This window comes from Lobosporangium transversale, assembly GCF_002105155.1.
Source record: "Lobosporangium transversale strain NRRL 3116 chromosome Unknown BCR41scaffold_35, whole genome shotgun sequence".
Classification (NCBI taxonomy): domain Eukaryota; kingdom Fungi; phylum Mortierellomycota; class Mortierellomycetes; order Mortierellales; family Mortierellaceae; genus Lobosporangium; species Lobosporangium transversale.
This window is the reverse complement of record NW_019029013.1, coordinates 125,478-146,241: the sequence shown is the minus strand read 5'-3', so window position 1 is coordinate 146,241 and position 20,764 is coordinate 125,478. Positions and strand designations below refer to the sequence as shown.

The window sequence follows — 20,764 nt, the reverse complement described above, 5'->3', positions numbered from 1 at the left end:
TTAATAACATGTTTATCAACTCCGCCCGAGGAAACAACCGATCTGGTCATGGGTATGTTATTCTGATTTATGTCGGATTTTTAACAACTTTGTGGCGGTTCTTTACACACGCGCCTACTTGCATGCATATCTGTCCAGAACGGGGTCGTTGCTTTTTTCTTTCCCCTAGAAATGTGAATATTACATCAACACTAACCGACCCCTTATTTTTTTATTATTTATTTGTCATGCCTTGGTTCTCTCTGGTGTCCATGTGTCCTTCGACCGACAACATCTCATGTTTTTGGACTATGCCCCTTATATCTCCATACTACAATGCCCTGTTGCATACCCAAATGGTCCTTGTCCACAACAACAATGGTTTGATTTAAATAATGCCTATCCGCACCTTCTTCTATCCGTTTCTCATCATCATATATTCTCAACCATCTTTCCCTTTTTTACAATCTTGTATCTATTTATACCTTTCTCTTTCCTTTTCTTCTACTATACCTCGTTCGAACATGACCATTTTTTGAATAAAATAAAATGCTTTGCTTCTGCGGATGATTGACTATTTCTGCAGATCAACAAGCTACCATCGTCGCTCAATCAGCTGCGTCACCTCTCATGATGACCTTGCCCTATACCCTGTTGGAGCCATTGAGGAAGAGACAACCACAACCATTGCTACCAATGGAGACTCCCCAGCCCCTCGGATGGAAAGCAACGGCTCCATGGCTCAACGTTCTGGTGATAATGCCGATGACGCAAACAGCATTGGCGCTGGCTCTCTCGGTGGAAAAATCAAGGTAACAGCAAACTCCAATCATTCCTTCAACTCATTTTTTTTCGGACTCTCTTTTTTGTCAACATGATGCGATGTGTCATGTACTCTTTCATTTGCTATTGTGATGAAGCAAAAGAGCTCAAACATATCGTCATTTTCATTGTCATTTGTTATTGTCATCAATATTGGAAAATTCAGTAACCGACACAAACAAACAACAAACAAAATATGTGCAGGCAGCCGTTTGCGTTATTTGATTTACAATTCAGCCTCCAAGAAGAATAGGCAGACGAACTTTCTATTCTTTCATATTCCCCACCCCTGATCCCTTTCTTTCTTTTCTTTATGGAGGATGAATGTGTGTGTGATCTTGTCTTTTTTGATGCATAAAAGCATGCCATCTGTCAACATGACATGCATGCATGCGCTTCTATGTTTTTCCATGCATAAGCTTAAAGATTTTTTTTCCTTACATGATCCAACTAACCACATTCCATCCAACTTTTTTTTTTTTTTTTTTTTTTTTTTGCAGCTTACTCCAGGCGCTCCTGGGCCACGCCGATCATTGTTATCGGATATGCTCAACAGCCAGAACCAAAGTACCAGTCGTTTGGAACAGAATGCTCACCGTCGTCGCATGCTCAAGTCGATGCGCCGATACTCTATAGATGCATCCGAGATGAACTTTAACATCGTGGGTTTATACCCCTCCGGCCGCGCCTCACCCATGAAAGGGATTCCTTCTGAGGGTGAGGAGCCCGCTACAGCTGATAGTGGCGCAACGGCTGGCGGTGATGGAGGCAATGGTGGCGGTGTCCGTACTGCACAGGATTTCAGAGATATTCCCACGGTTCGTTATCTTCGTAACCCTATTCAAGCCACTGTTAAGACCAAACTTATCCAAGGCAGTGTTCGACGTGGTGCTGGAGGTGACAATGAAGCCCCTGATTACTTTGGAACAGAAGACCGCGTCTGGTAAAAAGAAAGCGCTCTCTGTCATCTTCACCATGCCAGTTGTCCAAGCTGACTGGAACGAGAAAAAAAAAATTGAAGAGGGAGGATCTCGAACACATTATTCTCTCTTCATGGACGCGTCCCTCAGTCCTTCTATTTTTCTGCCTTTCGAACCTTATTTTTTTTTTTTTTTATTTACCTTTGCTACATTATTGTATACTTCTGCATACTTCATTGTTCTTCGTAGTTTGTACTTTATCCACACCCCGCTCTATACCCACATCTTACTTTTTTACTTTACCACCCAACTAGGTGAAGCACTGTATTCTCCAAGCTACTATTATTATTACTATAGCTCCTGCTACCAATAATAATAATAATAATAAAACAATAATCGCTATCCCTAGCTCCTTGATGACATGCTATCTGTTCTTTTCTGAGGCATATAATATTATAGGATGTGTTCCGCATCCAACTTTTCCCCCGCTTTTATTGAAAACCTTTCTCGGTTCACTTATTATCATTGTTGTTATTTTCACAAGCCTCGAGGAGTGATGGAGAGAGGAATGTGAAAAGGAGAAGAAAAAAAATAACGCATATCTTGCACCTCCTTTTTTTAAATCTCTATTCCTTCCTTCTTTCCTTCGGCATTTTCAAGCGAGATTAATAGATGGCTTTTTTGTTATTGGTATATAATATATACTATTACTCTTCTTCTGAACATACTTTTTTGAATGGAGCATAAAACTATGCTATAATAGCTGTGGTATTTACTCAATGGCGTTGACATAGGTTCATGCAATCTTGTCTATTTTTCTAAACAACAAAAAAAAAAACCACAAACACAGACACAGACACAGACATAGACACAAACACAGGCCGGGCACAATACAGCCAACTCCTCCATTTGGACACCAACAAATGATGCTTCGCCCAAATAGAGAAAGAAAAAGCATGAATAGAATATATAGGATTTTTTTATTTATTTCATGATGCTCATTTTTTTCTAGAAAAAATATAATACAGATTGTGTGAAGCAGACAAAAATGCTATAGAAGTCATTAGATTACATATATAACAAGTGGTGTACAATTGAAGCCAATAACAAAAATAACGTATATACTACGATGAATAGAAAGAGAGGAAAAAAAAAAAAAAAAAAAAAAAAAAAACATCACACAAGATAACAACAAAAAGAAAAACTCCTCCTTGTTTTCTCCTCTCATCTATCACCACAACCACTTGCATCCTCTGCCTTGCCCTGCTGTTATTGTTGTTGCTGTTGTTGTGCTCGAAGACTCTCATGGAATCCACTCATTTCCTTCTCAATATCCAAGTCTAGATGAGATATAATCACATCGTCGCTCGCGCCACCATCCACAACTCCATTTTTAGCTATTATAGGTTCACCCGAACTGTGATGATCAATTCTCTCACTAGCAGTCGCAGCACTAAATAGTGGCGAGTGCATAGGCGTCGGACACGCCGACGACGGTGGCTGAGATACATCTGTCATCAGATTTTGCAACGCATCTGTATCTACGCCTGCACCTGTGCCTGCATCTGCATCTGTATCTGCTCCTCTTCTTCGATTTTTTGGACCATTTCCTGTAGCTGCAGTCACAACAACACCATGGAGTGAGTCAAAATTCATCCTTGACCCCGCTAATTTGGAAATGTGGTCTACACCTAGACTATGAGGATTTGATCGTGGTATGTGGTCAGAGCCATGACTGCTTCTTGCTCGTCGCCTCCGAACACCGACACGAAGTGAATCCTGCGCCATCCTGCCCACCTGTGCAAGGGAAGACGAAGGAGAAGAAGATCCAACGGTCCTGTGGATCCGTGATTTAGTTTGCATAGTTTGCATACTTTGCATGAATCGAGTCACATCTGAAGAAGCTGATGAAGAACGATGCTTCCGTAAACCGCCAGTTACTCTTCTCTGAAGACAATGCGGTTCTTGATAGAACTGTTGCTGTTGTTGCTGATGTTGTTGATGATCAGCTAGCAAGGTTGCTGGCATGGTCGTTGCGTTTCCAGACTTAAGAGCTCCCTGTAGCTGCAATCCTACATGAGGCAAACTAGGCAAGCGACTTCGTCTGAACATACCAATAGGTACACGTTCCCACCGGTGCAGATCCTTGAGTAACGCCTTCTCTCTTTCAGTCTCTTTATCAGCACCACTTTCATCCATAGTTCCCCCCGTATGTTCTGGAGATGGAGACCTAGAGGATGATCGATCATACAATGCAGAAGTATCCAGTAGATCATCCATTGGTATAACTTCGACAGTTGATGGCTTTGCCTCCTTAGACTTAGAGATGCTATACTTGCGCGTACGAACTGAGGATCCTTGCTGTTGCTGTTGATAGGGGTTCGGGTTTACTCCAGGCTTCGGAAGCGTAGTCGAAGGCATGGGAATCTTATCAGATAGATCTATGAATGGCATGGCTGCCTTGGAAAATTCATAAGCCACTGTTGATATGGCCACTACCGCCGGAGCAAGCTCAGATATAGATCTCGCGATAAGTGAGGGTGTTGTATGATTATTAAAGGCATGAGTACCGAATGAGGGTAGAGGTTCGAGCAATGATGGTACTGGTATGGACTCGGATGGTGATGAAACGCTGATTGAACTAGAATGAAGAGATAGCTCACTTCCTGGTATTGAAATTGAATCCTTTTCATCCATTGCTGAATTGCTTTTAGAGCTAATAGTCGACAGGCGCCTCCTCTTTGCTTGATATGGCGTCTCCTTTGGAATGTTTGCAAAAAAAAAAGTAACAGACAACATGCAATTAGTAACTTTTTCCTTTTTTATGTGACCAATAGTTGTCTTCAATGATGCAAACACATTACATACCTCCTTGATCTTCACACCATCATCCTTACGCTTCCTGGGATCATTATTAGGGGTATCTACAGACATTGTGTCCAAGGGATTGGTTTCGCTTCTGACAAGCCCAAAATCATCCTCTTCGTGTACATTTTTGGTAATAGGTGTGATCAATGCCTTCCGAGCATCCTTCTCAAAACCTTTTCCGATTTGGTCTTTGGACTGGTGGTTTAGCATGGAAAGCTCGAGATCCGTCACCACTCTATAAGTGGTCTCTGATAACACGGATTGTATAGGCTGTCCATTAACATTCGACAAAGGTTCCTGAGCTTTAAAATTGCTGTCAAACAATGCTGATGGCGATAGTGTGCTTGTCGACGAACCTACGGATGAATCTACATGTGAATTTTTATGGGTTTCGGTCTCAGTATGTAGTAGCGGAGATAGGGTGGCTTCTGTGGTTGTTATTCTTGCGGGTGTAGGAGTGTTGGCGATCGTATGAATTGATGCAAGACTGGAAGATGAGGGACTAAGGCTCGAGGGTAGGGAAGGAGCAACAGCTGTTGTTGCAGCTGAGGCCCATGCTGTATCGCCTGAAGACTCTGGAGAGAATGCGGAAATTGGGGACACATTAGGACCGGGAAGAGTGTTTTCCATATCTGCTGTTACTATCGCTGTTGTCCTTTGCGCTATCATATCCTCATCCCCATCATCTGGCACTGGGTCTGAAAATAATGAGCCATTCTTCTTGGCTGCCATGCTCATAGCAATGCTGTTAGCCAGCGATGCTGCAAGCTGTTCTGATACAGCGTCAAGATCTGGTACGCTCGACATATCAAATGTAGGGAGGAGTTCGGCGCCTGTCAATAAATCAGGAATCTGAGTGTCAATATTAGGCTGGTCTATTGTGGATGCTTGCAGCTGATTCTGTTGTTGCAGCTGGTACGGTTGGTCCTGCTCCTGCTCCTTCTCCTTTTCCTGCTGGTGTGATTGAGATGGTAGTCCTTGCTGTTGCAGTTGGAGCTGCTCCTGCTGCTGACGATGGGTCTCCCCATAGTGTTGTAGTAGTAGCAGCTGCTCCTGCTGCTCTGCAGGGATCGTCATAAGCGTTTGTATATCTGATTGAATGCCCTTTAAGCGTGCAAGGATCTCCTGCTCGTCGATTTCATTGTATTCGTCTTCTTCATAGTAATCGTCCTCCTCATAATCATCTGAGTAATACTCATCTTCATCAATAAAGTCACGCTCATCATCCTCGTTATTATCATCCTCGGAACTTTCGAATGGGTTTCGGTCGGGATCTGAGTCTTCATCACTTAAGATATCGAGCAGACCATACGCCTTGGCAAGATAAATACGCTCCTGCTCCGCCAAAAGCATCAATTCTTCCTCATCAATTGGCTCTTGTGAACCATTCTGGTCAAACTCAATTACTTCGTCCTCGGAGTCAGAGGTGTCCCCAACGTTCTCAGAATCCGTGCTAACATCTGAAGAGTCTGAGCTATCTGTGACCACAGAGTTGATGGATGAATCTGAATCGACTAAAGACTCATCTTGCTCTTCCATGTCCGAATAGTTGAATTCACGAGGACTACTAGTACTACTTGCGTCATCGTCCTCATCGCTACTATTAAAATCAAGACCATCCTCCGACAAGTCGTCAAAATCATCGCTCATGATATCGCTTAAATCTCCACTTAACTCATCACTCAGGTCACTGTCTCCGAATAGATCACTCTCACTGAACGATTCCGAAAGAGCCTCACTCCGAACTGCAGTAGCAGCAGTAGTAGGTATCTGTTGCTCATCACCTGCATTATCATTTTCAAGAGCATCCAGCACTACCCCATCCTGGTTTACATTGGGGTCATGTGAAACAGATGACGTCTGATCAGTTCGAGCCATATATTTGTTTGAAGCGCGGGTTGGCTTGTTCGAGCCTATCTTTGGTTTCCGTGAAGCAACAGCTGGAGTATAGAGCGTCATTTCATCCTCTCGGCTGACAATAAGCGGATCCTTGTTCTTCCTTTTCCTGGGTCTGCCTGGGCCACGCTTACTGACCATAACCGTCCGCTCGCTTGTGCCCGATGTATGGCCTTCATCCGTATCCATTTTAGAATACGCAGGTTGCGGAAATGACATTCTGCTGGCTTGTCCTTCTATGAACCTGCCTGCCATCTTTTTCGGCACAATAACGGCCTGGGTAGCATCATTCTCATCAAAATCAGTCAATGAATTAACTGAGCTTAATGATAGAACCTCATCCATACTCTCTTCGTCTTCTTCTCCTTGATCTACGCTATCATCATCGTCGCTCTCGTATCGTGCACGCACTCGAATAATGTTCCGATCTGTAGGTACATGGAAGTGCTTGCTATCCTCAGCTTCATTGTATTCACCCGAGATGTCAGAGTCCGAACCTGACATCGTCTGGTAGTAAAGGTGCATGACATCTGCGCTTTTCCCGCCTTTCAAACCTTTGCCGCGCCTATTATGAGAAGTATATTGATCTCTGGCTGCATGCATCGGATAGGAGGACTTTCCAACGCCTTTACCCCCACGTCGCGTGACCGACAAACGCCTCTTGGCGAAGGGAGGGATGCTAGTAGCCGACATCGGGTTTTTGGCAGAGGTACGGAAAGATTCTTCGTCTGATGTGACATCGACATCAATATCAATATCAACATCAGGATGCTGGTTTCCCATCTTGATAACAGGACGTTTCTCAGCGTTCATAAACGAAGAACGATGCTCTTCATTGAGATGATCTGACTGTGCATGAGTTGATGAACCTGTTCTCAATACAATATTTGGTTGAAAAGGGACTTTAATTGCAGTGACAGAATGAGGGCCTTCCATCATTGTTGTTGATACCAGTGCTGGCTCTGGCGGTGGTCGTGGGAGAGAAGGAGCCAGTAGTGTCCTGTCAACTGGTCCACTGTTGCCGTTGTTGCATGTACATTCAAAATCGCAGACTGGACATACGTCCTCATCTTCATCATCTTGCGAGATTCGTTCTATAAAAAAATGTATCCCACTTTTTGTTAATTTCATTATATAACTCTTCTCTTTAATATCATATACTAACATGTATAAAGCCTCCGACATACCAAGGGAATTAATAGTGTTATAAGAAGGCTGGGTATGGGATAGTCTCACAGTGAGGGTATTATAATGCGTCATATGAGTATTCTGCTGTACTACATTAGGCCTTTGGTTTGGCCCTTTAGGAGAATGAAAATAATTCGTATTTGAGGGCAGAGATCTAGCATAGGTTAAACCTTGAGGCGCCTGCTGCTGAAAAGGTAAGGTCATAGCACTCTTGTTGATTGCTTGGGCGCTATTATTTGTCATAGTTGTATTTTGCGATGAGATAACATTAGAGGTTGATTTCGTCTTAATCTTCAATGGTGACAATGTCTGATGATGTATATTTGAGGCTGATGAGGTTTCGTAAACATCCTGCTTCCTAGAACGCTTTTCTTTTTCAGTGTCCTTTTTGGATGCTGTTTTGCTTTTTGTACTTTTCGCGGGCTCTCCAGTTACATTTGTGACTCCAAACATTCTCCGTATGCGCTGACAAGTATCGCAATAATAATGAGTGCTCTTTTTCACGTCCTGAGGCCTCATTCCGATACACCGGCCATGGAACCACTCTAAATGCAAAATGGACAATAAAACGAGAATCAGTTTTAGTAATAATGCGAAGATTAAAAAGGCTAGTGCTTATGTATCCGATCAGATCAGTGCTCTGTTTCCTTCTCAAAAGCGTTTTTTTTTCTATATTCACCTTCACAACGATCGCAGGCGACCATGAACTCAACACCATCATAAGGCTCCCGACATATACAGTAAACGTCTTTAGACACTGTCTTTGGCCTGCCTACTTTCCGGCGACCAGACTTCTTGGTTCCATTAGTAGTCATCGAGGTTTTTGATTTGGAACGATCTGCAGCAGTGGTGTCTTTCGACTTCTTCTTGCGTACAGCAGGGTCATTAGAAGGGATATTGCTCATAGAAGATGTAGATGTAATAGTATTATTTGCTAAAGGTGATGTTGTGGCTAGAGTTTGGGCGTGGGTATGTGTAACAGCACTGGCTCCGTCACTGAGTGATACTGATGAAGGATCGTCAAAGTCAATGACAGTGGCACCTGCTGGGTCGTATTTGCGAGCTCCATGGCCAGTCAATGGAGCTCTTCCTCGACCACGTCCTCTCTCTCGGCTAGAGGCCAAGCTACTGGAATAATGGTTGCTATGCTTTGTGTTCGTGGGCGAAAGTAGGATAGTCCCCTCCATGATCTCTTTTGAGTAGACTGGTTGTGAGGCCGAGAGAGAGATAGGAGCCTTGGCATCCATGGCTGCAGTCCCTGTTCCTTTAGCTCCCTTCTTTTGTATGTGCACAGCAGCCTGATCTTGGTCTGTCGAATCTTCATCCGAATCCGAAGCATTTTCAGACTCAGATGTACCAAAGGGTGAAGAGGAAGAAGGAAGAGAGGCATAGGTATCGTGTGCTGTTGGACGAGTAATTGAACGTGGCAGTGGTAGTCGTGGTGATAATGAAGATGAAGGGATTTGTGATTGATTCTTGTTCTGCTGTGACCGCTTATGATAGTTTAATGGTGAGGGCCGTGTCCCTGTTGCGACTGACTGCGGCTTCTTACCCCACGGCACGTCAGCCTCAGATCCGCTGGAATTGTCGGACGACAGGGACGAGGCTTCTGAAAGATCGGAGGATCCAGAGTCTGAACCCGACATAGTTCTCAGAGGATTATCCAAATGCAATTGAATGTAGTCAACGTGAAGTAGTATTATTCTTTACACTATAAAGTTTTTGTTGATGGTTGGTCGGTTGGTTGGTGAAAGGGAAAGTATAAGTAAAAGGTACTGTCGCTGTGAGAAGTTGAAAAGGACGATAAGGAGCGAAGAGAATAAGTGTGAGCAAACAACTATCAACAAGAAGAATACAACTGTGAACATGACAAGTCTTTACCTAAAATAAGAGTGAAAATAGTATCAAGGAGACGCGCACAGTGACATTAACAATTAATGTGAATAAATGAAAAAATGAAAAAATGAAAAAATGCATGCATGAACGAAAAAAGGAACCTTGAAAAAAAAAAAAAAAAAAAAAAAAAAATCAACAAACCGATAATACACAGTCACATAACCTTATCACAAAAGCGCGACAGATTCTAGCCAATCATGTCCGATCGTCTGGTTTCGTAAACTTTTTTCTAATTCAATTTAATCAATTTTAATAAACGAACACACTTAATTTTTTCCTTTTTTTGCATCCATTCAATATCAGCTAACCAGCATTATCTGTGTAATATTGTAATGTTTAAGCTGGGATTGTCAAGTCTTCAGCATCCCTTTATAGCTCCATAAGAGTAAATAGTTACTGACATTTTTCAAAACTGCACACGCTGCAAAAGAACAGCCTCTTTTTTATGTCAAAATCGTTCAAGCCGCAGAGGAACAACCCCTAAACTGTACCACTCAATGACATGCCTTCAATCCTGCACTTGCCGGAGGGTACATTTGCAGAGGCGCCACTAAACCAACCTGTCTTTTTATTTTACTTTAATTTTATTACTTTTTATTTTTTATTTTTATTTAGTTAGCTGGCTATCTAGCTTATCTGGCTATATCCCGAGCTACAAAAGGCCAGACTCTTAGCCACCTTGGGATGTCTTTTTTTTTATCATCAAAAAACACTCTACCAAGATGTTGTCCGGAGCACACCACGTGGAGGTGGTCTGGCAAATCGTGCTCCATTGGTCAGGCCCCATGGCCTTGCAAACGCCCGCGCACACACCATTAACCCATTAACCCATTAACCCATTAACCCATTAACCCATTAATCCAGCCGAAGGGGCTCCACCACCGCATGGCTCATTTGAGAGTCAGCTCAGGTTCATGCCCGTCCGGACCTACCTTGGATATACGTTGTTGCTATATTAGAATTTGAAGTGTTAGATTTTTTTTTTTTTTGTTTTTTTGTTTTTTATAAGTTCTTTTCTTTGCTTTTTTCTTTTTTTTTTTTTTAATAAGTTTTTTTTTTTGTTTTTTTTTTTTTATAAGTTCTTTTCTTTTAATATGCTTTTTTTTCTTTGACTTTTTTTCTGATTTTTTTTTTAAATGTTTGTTTTGACGTTGGAATCATTCAGTTTTCTGTTGGTTTTGCTCTTTAGATAGGGGACGTCCGGAGCTGGTCGCCATGGCTTTGAGTTTGCCCGAGAAGGTGATCAAGCTGCTTGAGCGAGGCAGAGACGACATAGCCCGGCTGTTTGGACGAGAAGGCAGCCTAGCTGGCTGAGTGAGAGGCTTTGGCCTGGTCGTCTGAGTGAGGAAGCGGCTTGGCTGTTTGGACGAGATGCTCTGGCCGCTTCGGCGAGGAGGACGGAGCAAGGCGGGCTGGCGCCATTTTGTTTATGGAGACACCAGTTGATCGTGGAACTGGCTCGAACTACCAGGCTCCAGTTGGTTTAGGAGGGAATTCATATCGTTTGTGGCCTAAAGATGACATGGAAGGAGAGAGACAGGCAGGAAAAGATAAAGTTAGAATAAGAACAATGTAGCATGGGATGAGAGGGCTGAACACTTCAGTAGGTGTGGATGTTTGAGGAGTATTGCTTACCATTCTAGCTTGATCGAGAAGGCCAAGGAGGCCGAGGATAAAAAAAAAAAGAGAAAAAAGGAAAATTGAGATTGACCCTTTTATATTCGTTTTCGAAAGCACTCGCGAAGGAAAAATAAAAGAAAAAAGATCAGTGATCAGGAGAACAAAAGTAAGTGAAAGCCATTATACGACAAGAAAGAATTTGACTGAATAATGAATATACCAAGTTCTTTGCTTTTTGTACGTTCAAAAGCCAAACAAAAATTTACGAATGGTGGCAAAAGAAGGCTTATATGCCTTGATGCCTTTGCCAAGCATAAGGAAAAAGGCTTGAAGAGGTTGATAGTGAATAACGATGATATCATTCATCCCCTTACAATAAAGAAGAGGAAAAAAGAAGAGCAACAAGGGAAATAGTCTCACGGGTGAAGATGAGAATACTATCCTATCCTCAAGATGTTTATCAGACTTCACAACAACCAATCTACAGACATTAAGCTCAAGTAGCTTTTGATCCATAGTAACGAAGCACATCTGTCAGTCAAGCTTGTTTCTTTATTCTCGCCATTTATTTTCTCTCTTCTCGTCTATTGAGGAAAGGGACATATTACATTGGGTGTTGTACTGCGGCAGGTTGTATCCAAGCTGCCTTTTTTTTCAGATTGTAGAAATTAGCACATGTCAATCTCTCAGTTTGCTTTTATTGGTCATACAACAATCCGTTTATGCCAGGTGGGTTTCATGAAAAATATGCTCCAAAACATGGATGTTTGCATAGAAAGCGATCCCGTGTAGTCATTTATTGACGACGACAATTTTGCGAGCATCAAGTACCAGTTGTGGCCTCAATGCTTTTGGGGAAAACACAAAAGCATCTCAATATTTTCAAAGGATACAAATGCCCAAGACAGTACAGATGGGGTTTTAAGCGCCACGCGCAAAAAACCACCGCATGGATGTTGGGAAAGCTTACAAGTATGACTGCCAGTACTTGGATCTCATTAAGAGCGATAATGAAGGAGCTATGGAGGGATCGACACTAAGACGCCACCACAATAAATACCTTGGAAAGTAAAAAAAGTAGATCAGAGCAACGACGGCCGTACGCCGGACTGTAACAAGGCAATATTCTTTGAAATATTTAAGCAGTAACGTCGAGCAGGTCATCCTTTAGGGAAGTAGGAATAAGCCCTAAACTGACGGTCGACGAAGAAAGTGTCATGTTGTATGTTCCTTGTTCCTTGTTCCTTGTCGTCTGTACCAAACATGCTCTGGTAAAAGTGAGGCTTCATTAATTAGTCGTTCGATAAACTGCTGCAATGGGGCTTCAGCTTGGAGAAGTGAGGCCTACAGTCCATTGAAGAAAGGAGAAGACCTGAGACAGAACATCAGACCGAGGTAGAACGCCTTTGGCTTGGAGGATGAATTATAGAGCTGATAGTCATTAAAAAAAGTAAAAATGTTAAGAGGTCATAAACAAGACAATAAAGAATAACAGAAGCAACACGGATGAGTGCGAGCGCACTTATTGAGACTATGGAGATCAGGTACAATAAGAACATTTCACATTCATCTTTGTTTTCGATCTATACACGCGACTGGGTGCGGCCCATTTCAACACGATGTTTCAGTAGAAGCCCTCACTTCTTCCATGATGTCACAAAGACTATTAGTAATGTCATGCGAAATCAAAATTGTATTCAAACACTGATGTGGCATGAAGTCTAAAGTAAGGGTTTTTGTATACTACATGGATTTTCTAAAATACAGAGACTTCCGACTTGGACAGGGACTGAATAGGGTCTGGGATAGTCGTGTGGTGTTGAGACGATTCGTTCTCTGCAGGAGAATTGTTCGACTCGGCTGAGGTCACAGATGAAGAAGAGTTAGAAGACCAGTTCCTCTCTCCACCATCCGCTCCCTCTGCACCATTGTTATGATGGCCTCCAGCTGCCGCCATCATCAGACCATCTACAGATGGACGGTGCATACGGAGCCGGTCCCCACTAGGAGTCGCGCGGCCGCCCGCCTGTTGGATTTGTTGGAAGTTACCGGTACTGGTCATCATGCTCCCGCCCGCAGGACCCGATGAAATAGACCCAAAGTTGACACTGTGTCTGGTCGCCAGGATTCGAGCCTGGCTAGCTTGAGTATGAATTGAAGCCAGACGCTCATACACATTCTGGTTATCTTCCCAAGGACCGCTAGTGCGTCGCGCGTTGTTGAGGTGGAGAGGCATTATGTGATGTTCTTGATGGTGGTTGCCGTCTGAGCCATGGACCATGTTGGTCGCTGTCTGCGTTGTTGTCATCATGTTGGCTGCACCAATCCGACTGAGAGGGCGAGCGTTTCCATTGTTGACCTTACCAATAGAGGATGCAGTCGGACCGGCAAAACCGGCTCCATCCGATTCAGATCGAGGCAGAGGCATACGCCGACTGCCAGGACCAGGGCTGGGCGTACTATGGCGACGGCTATCATAGCTATGACGCAGAGACTGGTGGCTCTTGGCATGTCGAAGTGGGGGATGACCAGGCCCGAATCCAGTCTGGATGGTCAAGGGAGGACGAGGAGGGTTATGCGAGGGCGAAGGAAGAGGGCCATCATTATTAGAGCTGTAGCGGGGTCGATTAGATGATTTGGGTCCAACAGCTGGGCTGCTTCCAGCTCCGCTTCCGATTGGCGTAGAGCTGCGTCTAGCAAAAACATTTTCGTGCTGGCGGCTGGATGCTGTTGGAGCATACGCTCTTGACAATTGAACATCCATACTACCAGTCGAGAGGCGGTTCGAATTATTGCTGCTACGGTTCGCAGTACTAGTAGAGATGCCGAGGCCTTGCCCAGTGCTTGCGCCACGACGATGTCCATACGTTGCTGTATTGCTTCTCTGGATTTCGGGGCGCTCAGGGATAGTCTTGGTACCTATAGCGCTAGTGCTACTAGAACGATTTAAGCGTTGGATTTGCTGCTGCTGTTGTTGTTGTTGTTGTTGTTGCTGTTGTTGCTGTTGTTGCTGTTGTTGTTGCTCTTGCTCCTGAGGAATGTTATCCTCTGTAGCCATAGCTGGTACACCAGCCCAAGAGACACGGCGTTCTTGATTGACAATCAACATGCGTGAGAACTCTCCTCCAGTACCGCCAACCTTAGGAGAAGCCTCATCTGAAGTCTTGATGGCATCCTCATAGAGTTGGTCAAAGATAGTAGAGACACGCTTCGACTTGTCACCTAGGAGAGCTTCTGCAACCGATCCAGATGAAGGGAGAGCATTGTCGGGTAAGGGCGTCCACATCACATCCTTGGGGTCATTTCGACTCAAGATTGGCGACTTCATATCATCACCTCCAAACGCAGCACGATTCAACCGAGCAACTTCAGCATCATTCTCATCTTCCTCAGATGAGCCATCAACGTTGGGCCTAGCCATGGCATCTGAAGATCCAAGCTGACGAAGCTTTTGCTCCAATCCATCGCAACGTTTCTCGTATCCGAGTGTAACTCCTACGGCAGCCTGACGCATAGCCTGCAACGCACGTTTGAGCTCCTCAATGATCTTCTCTTGGTTTGTAACTTGAACAAGTAGACTATTCTCGTGGCTGCGCACAGCAACCATGTCCTCAAAGATCATCTCAAGGAATTCCCTTGCCTCATGAAGATCCAGCGAGCGCAAGATGGAAATGGAAGAGTCGAACGCTACAGCAGCACCAGAGCCTGGCGGAAGGCCCATAGCGTCTTCTGCCATGCCTTGACGGATCAACTTGGCCATCAACTCTTCCTCATCACAAACAGTGGATCCATCCTTGCCTTCTTCATCACTCGAGTTTCTGATGGCGGTCACGAATCCCAGAGCAGCAGCCTCGGCCTGCAAAGCTTTGATTCTAGCGTTAATGTAAGCAATCTCTGCATCGATCATGTTGAGACGATCATCCATGTACTGTGGCTCGCTTGCAAAGTCGAGCATGACAGTGCCATTGGCAACAGCGCTCTCTTCTTGAGCCTGAACTACTTTGACACGCTCCTGCTCCAGCTCTTGCTTCTCACTCCTCAGGCGTTGGCGTTTCTTGAGCAAGTCCTCCATAACGTTAATAGCATGTCTTCCAGAAATGTAACCATAGATGGCACGGTCGATGACCTGCTTCTTTTGAGACACCTGCAAGCGAATAGAGGTCTTATTGGCTTTGGCCCTTGGTGCGGGCACAGAAGAGCCCATACTGTCGTTGCGCTCGGAAGATACGCCGATGCGAGGTGATCGCTTGGGTGCTTTGGTGATGCCCTTGGGTGTTTGAGGTTTCTTGAGGAAACCAATGACTTTGGATTGTTGATTGTTGGCATTGCCGGCTGTGTTGCGCTGAAGCATGGCGGCTCGCTGTTGCTGCATCTGCAACTCGACCTCGCGCTCTGCCTTCTTGCGTCCATCTTGAGCAGCCTTCTCGGCACGTCGCAAGGCCTGAATTTCACGATCATTGGCAGCATTCATTTCCTTAATACGCTCAGCGTCCTCCTTCATACGCTTGATCATACGCTGTTTCTCAGCCTTGAGAGTCTCCACAGCCACACGTAAGCTTCTAAGCTGGTTCTCGGCGACGCTGCGCTTCTCGTTCGCGATCTTGGATACATCTGCATACTTGTGCTGCAGATCAGAGAGCTCAGACATAAGTGACTTGATCTTGGCTTCATACTTGATCTTAACAGAACCTGAAAGCTTGTTCTCGCTGCATTTTTCACGCTCACGATCCATCTCAGTCTCACGGATCCTATCTTCCATAGCGCGGATCTCCACCTCATACTGGGAGCGCATGTTGTGATAGTCAACTTCAGCCCTCTCAAGTTGATGGACCAGTTCCTCTTTGCTGTCAATACCGTTCTGGACTTCGTTGAGCATGCTATCAAAGTTCATCTTCTCAGAAAGCTTGGAGGGAATACTCTCACCAGTACTACGAGGCACGGACTTGACCGATAAAGGAGCTCTGAATGAGCTAGACTCATGGAGAGAACCAGAGCGAATCGAGCCAGTATCGGAATCTGGAAGAGCAATAGCGGCGGCCTTTTGCTGCTGGATGGCTGCTGCAAGACGAGATTGCTGCTGCTGCTGGCTTATCTGCATCGTATCCGAGGCAGACAATGGGAAGCTGAAACGGTGCATGGCCTTCATAGCATTGGCGAGGGTCTCGGCCGCCTTTTGCTCAGCCTCGAAGAAGACCTTTTGATCCTGAGGGCTAGCAGTGGCCTCCTTCCAGGAAGAAAGGCCTGGAGGCAGAGGGAATGAAGCTCGCATAGGCGAAATGGGGCTACCATTAGCAACGTCCTCCAAGGTGGGAAGGGCATGGAAACGAGATCGATGGCTGGAGCCTGAAGACATGGAAGAGGTCATAGAGTCGCGGCGACGACTTGCTGCTGGGCTGGGTCTTAGCTGCACAGCGGGTGCAGAAGGATCAAGCATGTTAAGCAAGTCCATGTCCATACCCATACCATTCTTCTCAGCCTTAAGCAAGAGCAATCCACGGCGAATGTCCTCTTTGGCTTTGTCTACATTCTCGCCAACACCGCCAGACCCATGACGAGCAGCTCTACGTCTGCGTGAGAATTCATGAGATGAGTCTGAGGAGTCAACAGTAGTGAGACGTTGCAACATGGACGAGGAAGACGAAGAATAGTCCAAGAGTTGGGCCGACAAGGGTTGGTTCTCCTCTGTCTTGAGGTTTTGGAACCACGAGGAAGCGCCGCCAGAGAGAGTCTGCTCCACTTGAGGGATTGGTGGGCTGGAAGGAAGCTGTGCAGGCTCAGTGGTGATGCTACCCACATGGGAACCAAAATCAAAACGCGAAACTGCACGGGATGACTGCCTACTCCTACGCTTGGACTGACGACCACGTGGAGGAGATGAATCCTTACGACGAATACTATGCTCTTCATGCTCACCATCTGCATCGTGTTCATCATCGGTGACTGGCGGCTCATTTCTCTTGAAAGGTGAGGGTGCCTTGTTACGCGAGGGTGGGGTTTGTCGTCGACCAAAGACAGCACTAGGCTTCTGTTGAAGAAGCGTTTGAAGTTCCAAGGCTTGGTCCTCGGCTGCGATCAAGCGGTCTTTCAGCTGCATAACCGTGCGGTGATAGGTGATCATGATGGGATGAGCCTCAATGTTGTCGCCCGATACCTCACGTTCGACTAGAAGAGTGTCACGCTCTGCTAAGACATCGCACAACTCTTCACTACTTTCACGGAGACGGTCGCGAAGACGCGTGACCTCGCCTCGTAACGCCTTGATTTCCTCTGCAGCGCGTCTTTGGTCCAACTCCGCGGCAGGACCGGATCCCATGGCCTTGAAGGCACTGTTCTCCATTCTGAGACGATTGATCTCTGCTCTCAGTTGAGCAACCTCTGCGCTGCTGGCATCTTTGAAATCATGGTTGACAACGACCCTGTTACGGATGTTTCTGGCTCTGTTGGCGTACACAAGTGTGCTGATAGTCTCATTGATATCAACATCAGCTCCAGAAACGCAGGCTAACATCAGCGTAGCACTGTTGCCACCAAGTGAGTCCTGAAGCAGACGTGTCAGCTTAGAATCGCGGTATGGGATGTGGGAGGACTTTCGTGACTCGTCACCAAGGGCGCTAATGACATTACCAAGAGCCAACAACCCTGAGTTGATCGAAATACCCTCTTTTGCACGATCTCCAACAGCCCTTGTACGTTTAAGCTATTGATTTTCCATTAGTATACAAGGTAAGTATTTATTTTATTTTATTTTTATTTTGTAACACCATTTAAAGCTCCATAGACTTACTCTTTCTGATCCAGCTAGATCGACAAAGTGGAATTTTGAGGAGAGCTTCTTCATGGGTTTGCTGTTGTTTCCATTCTTTGTTGTGACAACTGTTGTTGTCGCTGGTGATCCCGACTCTTCACCCTCTTTAACTTCTTCAATTTCTTCTGAGCGTTGTTGCTTTAAGATGACTGAGAAAATAGCGTGAGAACGGGATGAGGTCTGGTTCATGTCTGTTGCTGCTGTTGTTCTACATAATGTTCCTTTTTGAAGCCAGCTGTAAAAAACACCAGAGATTGCAAATTTTTGTCAGTAAGCTTTTTTTTTTTTTTTTTTTTTTTTTTTTTGATAAAAAGATAGGCTTATTTCTCAATATCAATAACACTTACTCCAAAAGTTCTTGCGCTGAACAAACCTGCTGTTCCTTTACTCCATGCCATGAAATACCACCGAAGCCATCTTCGCGGACTTGGATTGAATCTTTACGGGTACGGGGTTGTGTTTGTAAGAGATCGATGAGCTCTTCGTTGTATAGTTCTAGGAAAGAGACGAAGACCTGGAACTCCATAGCTGGATCTTTTTCTTTTTCAGAGATTAAAGATTCAAAGATGGCATGGGCTGCTCTTGGTACAATAGCTAATAAAAAAAAAAAATAAAAAAAATAAAAAATTAACAATGAGCACTCAAAATAACCAAATAAAGCAAACAAATCCCTTTGGATGGAATATTGTACCTTGATCAGCATTTTGATATTGCAGACCTGTTCCCATACTATAAGTCTTTCCACTTCCTGTTTGACTATTTGCATCAAGGTCAAATTGTAAGACGAGGATTTAAGACAATTGGCTTTTGGATTTAAAAAAAGAGAGAGAGAACGCGTTTTTATGCTTACCCGTATGCAAGAATTGTGACATTGAATCTAGTAGATGAATAAAGTAGGTTAGTTTAGGAAAGAGAAGGAATTCTCCAAAAATGAAGAAAAAAAAAGAGTCTAAAAGAGTCTAAGGGTGTTATTTACCCTTCCAAGAAACGCTCAACAAGCTCCTTAGCGCATGTTTCGTAGACCATACGTTGTGTGGTCTCTTCATCGAAGACATAGTCAAATGTGAATGATTTGTCGGATCCAACGATGCCGATTTGTGGCTCGTTAGGCACATATGATATACTTTCTGAACAGTTGTTGATCTGCTCCTGAAGTGTAAGCGGACGCACACGGAGTGCGACTCTAGAAAAGAAACAGATCAGAAGAAAGAAGAAACAGAATGATAAGGGATGTAATGTATAAATGTCGAAATGTGAGTATAGGTTTGTTATTCCTTTGTATGACTGCTGCGACTGCAACCACAAACTACAACCCCAAGACTTGGAAACCAAGAAAAAGATAAAGGCTTACTTGACAGCGGTATTCATCGGGCGTGGGGGTATATGTTTAGTTCAGAAAAGTGAAGGATGAGGAAAGAGGAAAGAGGATGGCTGTGACTCGTAGTGAATGAGGTGGGTGGATATGGAGGATACTGAGAAATGTGTAAATTAAAGGCTAGTTCTATAGTCGTTATCGCTATTATTTAAGATTGGTAGTATACATAAAGAAACATAAATGATTAGTTCTAAGAAAGATGTCTAAAGTGAAAGTGAGATTTAAAAAAAAAAATAATAAAAAAAAAAGTGGGAGAAAAGGGGGAGAGATGCATGGTATGTCCCTATTTATATGTGAAGAGGAGGATGAATGTGGAGTAACAAAGGCATGCACGCACCGAGCCGCACAACAATTGTACATGTACACCCCTTGTACCTGTCAGCGCTTTTTTTTTTTTTTTTTTTTTTTTTTTTGCTGGGGTTAAATGAACAATTGCAATTGCGATTGCAATGAGAGCCATTGCAACACATTCATGAGACCCTTTTTTTTCTTCCCCTTTGTGTTCTCGAAGTTTTGTTGTGTAACTCAAGAAGGAAGGAAGGAAGGAAGGAAAAGGCCCTTGATTAAAAAAAAATGTTTGTGTCTCCTTTTTTTTTTTTCCTCGGCTATTATGCACGATGCGCTCTTCCTCCTCTCATAATAAGCCGCAGGAGGAGGAGGAGGAGGAGGAGAAGGCAGTGTGCGGGAAGAAGGAAAAGAGGAGACGCGTCGAATGTGTGGAGAGTGAGGGTGGGAAAAAACTTGTTGAAGTGTGGCTGACGTTTGATGGCTGATCAGCAGGCATGTCTTTCTCACAATCCATGTATTATATTTATATACCATGGATCATTGGATCCATTCTCCTTGAAGTCGACCCATAGTATTTATGGTATATAGAACAGTAACGTTAAGGGAGTGTGCGGGATCATTGTTTCCAAAAAAGAAACAAGTGGGCTGATCTGTTCTTTTTTTCCATTCAAACAAAGAAAAATTTTGTATTTTTGTGTTTGTGTAAATGTGAAGAGATGGGAAAGAGACTTTGTGTTCACTTGTCCCTATTTTTCTTTTTTCTTTTTTTCCTACTTTCCCTTCATTCCGGACTGCCCAAAAGAGATGTCGTGTGGTGGTTGTGTCAATGTGCATGTGCAGGATTTGATAATATCGCTGAGTGTATGTGGGAGGAAAAGGAGGAAATCGAGGATTTCAAACTGTATTATTCATTTTGTTTTGTCTGCGTGGGGTGTGGGGTGTACCTGAACCCTCTTAAGAGGAAAGAGCTTCGGACAGGGCAGACAGGGGGACAGATCTCCAAAAAAAAAAAAATAACACCCAAACTCAGTTTTTAGGACGAAGCACATAATAGGTTACCAACATTTTGTTCTTTTTCCTTCTTTTTGCTTACTACAAAACCGCACT

The 20,764-nt window shown here is 44.2% G+C and overlaps 3 protein-coding genes across 3 annotated transcripts; 1 reads left to right on the top strand and 2 right to left on the bottom strand.

Annotated features, from left to right (window-relative positions):
• BCR41DRAFT_358798 (hypothetical protein) lies at positions 1 to 1,838 on the top strand. Its single transcript, XM_022025112.1, has 3 exons — positions 1 to 52; positions 566 to 791; positions 1,302 to 1,838. The coding sequence occupies exons 1-3, from the start codon at positions 9 to 11 to the stop codon at positions 1,746 to 1,748; spliced, it is 717 nt and encodes a 238-aa protein (XP_021878675.1). The 5' UTR covers positions 1 to 8; the 3' UTR covers positions 1,749 to 1,838.
• Positions 1,839 to 2,931: 1,093 nt separating this feature from the next.
• BCR41DRAFT_424248 (hypothetical protein) lies at positions 2,932 to 9,639 on the bottom strand. The gene is made up of 5 exons (XM_022030395.1): positions 9,555 to 9,639; positions 8,353 to 9,454; positions 7,673 to 8,218; positions 4,590 to 7,579; positions 2,932 to 4,481 (listed from the first exon to the last, which is right to left on the bottom strand). Exons 2-5 carry the CDS (start codon positions 9,317 to 9,319, stop codon positions 2,991 to 2,993), a joined length of 5,994 nt encoding a protein of 1,997 aa, XP_021878674.1. The 5' UTR covers positions 9,320 to 9,454; positions 9,555 to 9,639; the 3' UTR covers positions 2,932 to 2,990.
• Positions 9,640 to 12,945: 3,306 nt separating this feature from the next.
• BCR41DRAFT_398918 (hypothetical protein) lies at positions 12,946 to 19,362 on the bottom strand (the record flags this gene model as incomplete). Its single annotated transcript, XM_022029009.1, has 7 exons — positions 12,946 to 17,886; positions 17,974 to 18,229; positions 18,342 to 18,588; positions 18,686 to 18,750; positions 18,845 to 18,871; positions 18,971 to 19,177; positions 19,346 to 19,362. The coding sequence occupies 7 exons, from the start codon at positions 19,360 to 19,362 to the stop codon at positions 12,946 to 12,948; spliced, it is 5,760 nt and encodes a 1,919-aa protein (XP_021878673.1).
• Between the last annotated feature and the right edge of the window lie 1,402 nt (positions 19,363 to 20,764).

Bases quoted from the DNA above. Each gene is read 5' to 3' on its own strand.
- BCR41DRAFT_358798 (XM_022025112.1), top strand. From the start codon at position 9: ATGTTTATCAACTCCGCCCGAGGAAACAACCGATCTGGTCATGG. The intron at 53-565 runs GTATGTTATTCT...CTATTTCTGCAG, and splicing joins AACAACCGATCTGGTCATGG to ATCAACAAGCTACCATCGTC. The intron at 792-1,301 runs GTAACAGCAAAC...TTTTTTTTGCAG, and splicing joins CTCTCGGTGGAAAAATCAAG to CTTACTCCAGGCGCTCCTGG.
- BCR41DRAFT_424248 (XM_022030395.1), bottom strand. From the start codon at position 9,319: ATGTCGGGTTCAGACTCTGGATCCTCCGATCTTTCAGAAGCCTCGTCC. The intron at 8,219-8,352 runs GTGAATATAGAA...TTTTGCATTTAG, and splicing joins CGCCTGCGATCGTTGTGAAG to AGTGGTTCCATGGCCGGTGT. The intron at 7,580-7,672 runs GTATGTCGGAGG...ATTTTTTTATAG, and splicing joins TAACACTATTAATTCCCTTG to AACGAATCTCGCAAGATGAT.